Raw genomic sequence first — 5,728 nt, forward strand, 5'->3', positions numbered from 1 at the left:
ACTTTTATCGTCATTGCATTTTTAAATTTGAATTTGGAAATATTTTCATTTTTTAAATTGAAACAAAAAAGCAAGAAGTCGAAAATAAACTCCGCAGCATTTCTTCAAATATCTATTTTTATCATTATTATTACTATTATTATTCGTATTATTATTATTTATTATTATTATTTATTATTATTATTATTATTATTATTATTATTATTATTATTATTTATTACTATTAATTGTAATTATAATTTTTTACTTTTATAATTTGCTGCCACTTCGATTTAGATAAAATGAGGCGATGAAGACAGCCAAACATAAATAAGCCCTTAGCTGCATTTGCTGCTGCTGCTGCTGCTGCTCTCGGTTTAGTGCTTTTATTGCATGAAATATTGGGTATTTGGTTTTAAATGTAATTATATTTGTGATAATTATGATTTAGTTAAATAAATAATTAAAATTAAACAAAATAAAATTAAAAGTACCTTCCTTGGGGCCCCGGAAAGCTGAAGACTTGAGGGCCCCCATGACGAGGAAGGCGAGGCGCTGCAGCTGCTGCGCGTTGCTGCTGCTGCTGCTGCTGCCAGCGGCAGCAGCAGCAGCAGCAGCAGCAGCAGCAGCATAGGGGGGGCCCCCCTGCTGCTGCAGCGCCGACATTTGCTGCACACAGAGGCTTTGCAAATAGCTGCGGCTGTCTGCAATTTTGGAGCGAATGGCCTGAGTTAAAAAATAAAAATAAATAAATAAATAAAATAAATAAACATAAATAAATGAATAAATATAAATGAAGAAATAAATGAATAAATAAATGGATAAATGGATAAGTATAGAGCAAATGCATGCAAAAGAAACAAAAATCGAAAAAGTTAAATTAATTCAGTTTGTTCAATAAGTGTTCTTACTTTTCTGTACTTTAAATATTTATTTATTTTAAAATATTTTTTGTTAATTTGTTTGATAAATACAAGCAGAAATAAATAACAAGAAATAAACAAATAAATAAATAAAACAAATAAAGATAAATATAAAATAAATCAAAACTCCGAAAAGGAAAACTGGTGGAAAATGAACAACTTGAGAAGCAGAAAAAGAAATAAAAATAAAAAATCAAAAAATGAAAAAATGAAAAAAAGAATTAAAAAGAAAAGAATTAAAAAGAAACAAACAAGAGAGTCAATTGAAAACAATTTCATTTTAATTAATTAAAATGAAATTCAAATATTATTTTAATTAATTTAATTAATTTAATTAATTTAACTAATTTAATTAATTGAATAAAAATAATATTTGAAATTTATTTAGTCAATTATCAAAAACAAAAACCAATGGACCTCTCGGTTAGTGTAATGTCTGGAAAAAGAAATTTAAATTAAATTAAATTAAATTTCTTTTTCGAAATTAAATTAAATTAAATTGTATTTCCTTTTCAAAATTAAACTATATCCAGCTGAATTCCTTTTCAAAATTAAATAAACTAAATCCTTCTTTCAATATTAAATGAAGTTTCTTTTTCAAGACTAAATTAAGTTAAATTGAATTGCATCATATTAAATTCCCTCTTCAGAATAAAATCAAATCAAATCAAATCAAATTAAATTAAATCAAATCAAGTCAAATCAAATTAAATCAAACTAAATCAAATTAAATTAAATCAAATTAAATCGAATTAAATTAAATCAAATTAAATTATATTAAATCAAATTAAATCAAATTAGATCAAACTAAATTAAATCGAATCAAATCAAATTAAATTAAATCAAATTAAATTAAATCAAATCAAATCAAATTAAATCAAATGAAATCAAATTAAATTAAAACAAACTAAATCAAGTTAAAGTAAATTAATTAAATCAAATTAAATTAACTACATTAAATTAAATTAAATTAAATTAAATTAATTAAATTAAATTATATTAAGTAAACTAATTAAAAAAAAAAACTCACCAAGTCCAGCGCATGCTGCAGCATCAAAGCCGCGGTGACTTCGGGGTCAACTGAAGCTGCAATTTCCTGAAAATTGAACAAATTTTTACGTTTTCCAACAAGTTAAATATCATTTTTCGAGATTTTTGATTCTTTTTTGCATGCGTTTTTGTTTTTAATGCATTATATTCTGTTTTTAATGCATTTTACTCGTTTTTTAATGCATTTGGTTCTTTTTTTAATGCATTCTGATGTCTTTTTCAAAAACAGATCTTTCAAATTTTCCACTTTTCCGGACTCTACACTTCGCCGTGTTTGCGTTATATTTTATTATTTTTATTTTATTTTATTTTATTTTTATTTTTATTTTATTTTATTCTTATTTTATTTTTATTCTTTTCATTTTATTTGTATTTACTTTTATCGGCTTATTTAGATTTCATCTATTCCACAAGTATTTGATTTTGCTTATTAAATAAGTCAGTAATGAATAACAAAGGATGAATGAAAAACAAATGAAAAACAAATGAAAAATAAATGAAGAATAAATGAAAAACAAATGAAAAATAAGTGAAAAATGAACGGAAAATAAATGAAAAGTAAAGGAAAAGTAAATGAGAAACAAATGAAGAACAAATGAGGAACAGATGAAAAACAAACGAGAAATAAACGAAAAACAAAAAACAAAAAAATAAACAAACAAAACAAAACGAATGAAAACAAGTGGGAAATGGAGCACTGGAGGGGCTAGAAAGTGTGTTTTTCCGGAGTTTCAAGACCGAAAAAGGGCGAAAAAGTGCGAAAAAAGGCGGAAAAAAAGCGGAAAAAGAGCGGACAAAAGGGACTTCGGAAGTTGGAAAGAAAAAGAGGAAAAAGTCTGGAAAAAAGAAAAAAAAAAAGCCAACCTGCATGTTTTGGGTGAGGGGAATGCAAAACGTGTGGACGCGGATGCGGCGCTCGCCGTCGCTGTTGGTGTAGAGCAGCGCGGCCTGCAGCGTGACCGCAGCAGCAGCAGCAGCAGCAGCAGCAGCAGCAGGCTCCGCAGCAGCTTCCTCGGGCTCCAGAGAAATGCTGAAACTCTGGTCTTCGTTCACAGATGGCAACACAAAAAGGTCACTTCCTCGCAAGTAAAACCTCCCGTGGCGCTGCGCCACTCGCCAGCCCCGCGTCACCCGAATCCGCATCACCGCCTCCCACCTGCGCGCAGCGCCCAGCTAGCCACCAGCTAGCTAGCTAGCTAGCTGGCTAGCTAGCCAGCTCGGCTGGCTAGCTGGCTAGCTAGCCAGCGACTTAGCTAGCTAGCTGGCTGGCTAGCTAGCTAACTAGCTAGCTAGCTGAAGCTAGCTAGCTGGCTAGCTAGCTAGCTAGCTGAAGGGCAGCTAGCTGGCTAGCTAGCCAGCTAGCTGGCTCGGGTGTAGATGGGTAGCTAGCTAGCTAGCTGGAGGGTAGCTAGCTCGCTAGCTGGCTAGTTTAAGAGTTGCTAGCTAGCTAGCTACCTAGTTGAAGGGTAGCTAGCTAGCTAGCTAGCTAGCTAGCTAGCTAGCCGAGGCACAGCCACCTAGCTCAGGTATGGCTGGCTAGCTAGCTAGCTGGCTGGACATACAAATGAATAGCTGGACAGATGGGCAGCTAGACAGATAGCTAGCTGGTTAGCTAGCTAGCTAGACAGCTAGCTGGCTGGACGGATAGCTAGCTACCGAGCTAGCTAGAGAGGGCTAGCTAGTTAGCGAGTTAGGGAGAGAGCTGGCTAGCTGCATCTGGCCAGCTAGCCAGCTAGCCAGCTAGCTCTATATCTCTAGCTAGCCAGCGAGCCAGCTAGTCAGCTAGCTAGCTAGAGATATAGAGCTAGCCAGCTACAGCTGACTGTCTAGCTAGCTGGTCAGCTAGCTAGACAGCTAGCTGCACCTGGCTGGCTGGCAAGTTAGCTACTTAGCTAGCTTGCTAGTTGCAGCTAGCCAGCAGGGTTTAGGGTTTAGGGTTTAGGGTTTAGGGTTTGTTTACCCGGTGACTCTGGAGAGGACTCTGTCGATTTCTTGTTTGAGTTTTTCTCCATGTTGCTGCTGCGAAAATCCCGGATAATATCGAAGTTCTCCAGAAGTATATTGAGAAAGAGCAGCAAAAGAAGCAAGATCGAAGAAAGAAGCTCCTGCTGCTGCTGCTGCTGCTGCTGCTGCTGCTGCTGCTGCAGGCGCAGCAGCAGCAGCACCCAGAGGCGCGCCGTTCGAGGCCCCACGCGCCCCGTAACCCCCAGCAGCAGGGGGGGCCCCCTGGCCTGCTGCTGCTGCTGCTGCTGCTGCTGCTGCTCCAGCAGCAGGAGGACACAAAAACAAATCCACAGAAAGCTGGTTTTGCGTCAGCTGCTGTCCCAAAGTCTGAACAACCGCGCGTAAACCCTAAACCCTAAACCCTAAACCCTAAACCCCAAACCCTCAAAAAACCTAGATCTAGATCCTAAACCCTAAACCCTAAACCTTAGCCCTGAGCCCTAACCCTAAGGGCTAAACCCTAGCCCGAAACCCTAAACCCTAGCCCGGCCGCTAATCCCTAAACCCCAAACCCTAAACCCTAAACCCTAAACCCTAAACCCTAAACCCTAGGCCGCGGAGAGGCTCGCCTGGTACGCGTCTGAGGCGGGTTTGAGGAGCTCGCTCTCCCTGTCAGCAGCAGCAGCAGCAGCAGCAGCTTTGTCTCTTGCTGCTTCCCGCTGCACCACTGCGTCCCCCACTGTGGGGGGCCCAGCAGCAAACAGCAAAATCTTTCCCCCCACATGTTTGGCCACCAGTGCTGCAGCTTTTAGCGCGCTTCCCTGAATAAATAAATAAAAATTTTTTAAATTTATTTATCATTTATTTATTTATTTGTTTGTTTGTTTGTTCTGAGTATACACTTGGTGGTAGCTTCTCCGGGCGAGCCGGAACAGCAGCAGAAGAGAAAGCCGCGCAGCAGCAGCAGCAGCAGCACAACAGCAGCAGCAGCGGCACAACAGCAGCAGCACAACAGCAGCGGCAGCAGCGCCACCACCACCACCCCAGCACCAGCAGCACAACAGCAACAGCAGCAGCAGCACCGCCACCAGCCCAGCAGCAGCAGCAGCAGCAGCAGCAGCAGCAGCAGCAGCAGCAGCAGCAGCAGCAGCAGGTCACCATGCAGCTGTCGGTGCAGGTGTTGTTTCTCCAGATTTCCGGGATTGCTTTGAGGGTGTTCAAAACTGTCTCCTTTGTCTCCAAAAAGGAGACAAAAAGGTCATCTGCGAGCGGGAGGAAAATGTCCTCGACCTGCGGCACGACGAGCACCTGCGGCCGCAGCTGCTGCTGCTGCTGCTGCTGCTGCTGCTGCTGCTGCTGCTGGTGAAGGGCGTAGAAGTGGACGCTGGCGTCGAAGGTGAGAATGCCCACGAGGGCCCTGCGGCCGCCGGGGAGCCTGTTTGCTGCCAGTGCTGCAGCAAGGCCCTCGCAAGCAGCAGCAACGAGGCCAGCAGCAGCAGCAGCAGCAGACACATCTATCAAAAAGACGTAAGCCGGCGGCTGCGGGGGCCGAATCATGTAGTCCCCGGGAGCGACGATCTCGATCGATCCCAGGGACAGTTCGGGACGATCCCGGCGGTCCTCGCGGCGGCCCCGGGTGTCTAGACACCGCAAGTAAAACTGTGGGGTTTCGTTCAAAACCCCACAGATGCAGCAGCACCACTTTCTTCCTGCTGCTTCCCAGGAGACAAAAGGGTTTATGTAGGTCCTGCAGCGTTTGCAGCGGACCACGGCGCCTGCGCCGAACGAGACGCTGGGCACTTCTGCTGCTGCTGCTGCTGCTGCTGCTGCGC

General features: G+C 41.3%; 1 protein-coding gene across 1 annotated transcript in view; it reads right to left on the minus strand.

Moving 5' to 3' along the window:
- Positions 1–473: 473 nt before the first annotated feature.
- The window catches only part of ETH_00007535 (transport protein Sec24, putative), a gene marked incomplete at both ends in the record, with an annotated part of 5,747 nt that continues 492 nt past the window's right edge, over positions 474–5,728 (minus strand). Inside the window, 6 exons of the mRNA XM_013376645.1 lie at positions 474–705; positions 1,933–1,998; positions 2,817–3,108; positions 3,913–4,283; positions 4,526–4,717; positions 5,055–5,643. Coding sequence (XP_013232099.1) covers positions 474–705; positions 1,933–1,998; positions 2,817–3,108; positions 3,913–4,283; positions 4,526–4,717; positions 5,055–5,643 — 1,742 coding nt within the window. The remainder of the gene's footprint in view (positions 706–1,932; positions 1,999–2,816; positions 3,109–3,912; positions 4,284–4,525; positions 4,718–5,054; positions 5,644–5,728) is intronic.

Source organism: Eimeria tenella, genomic scaffold, assembly GCF_000499545.2.
Source record: "Eimeria tenella Houghton genomic scaffold, Eth_scaff381, whole genome shotgun sequence".
NCBI lineage: Eukaryota > Apicomplexa > Conoidasida > Eucoccidiorida > Eimeriidae > Eimeria > Eimeria tenella.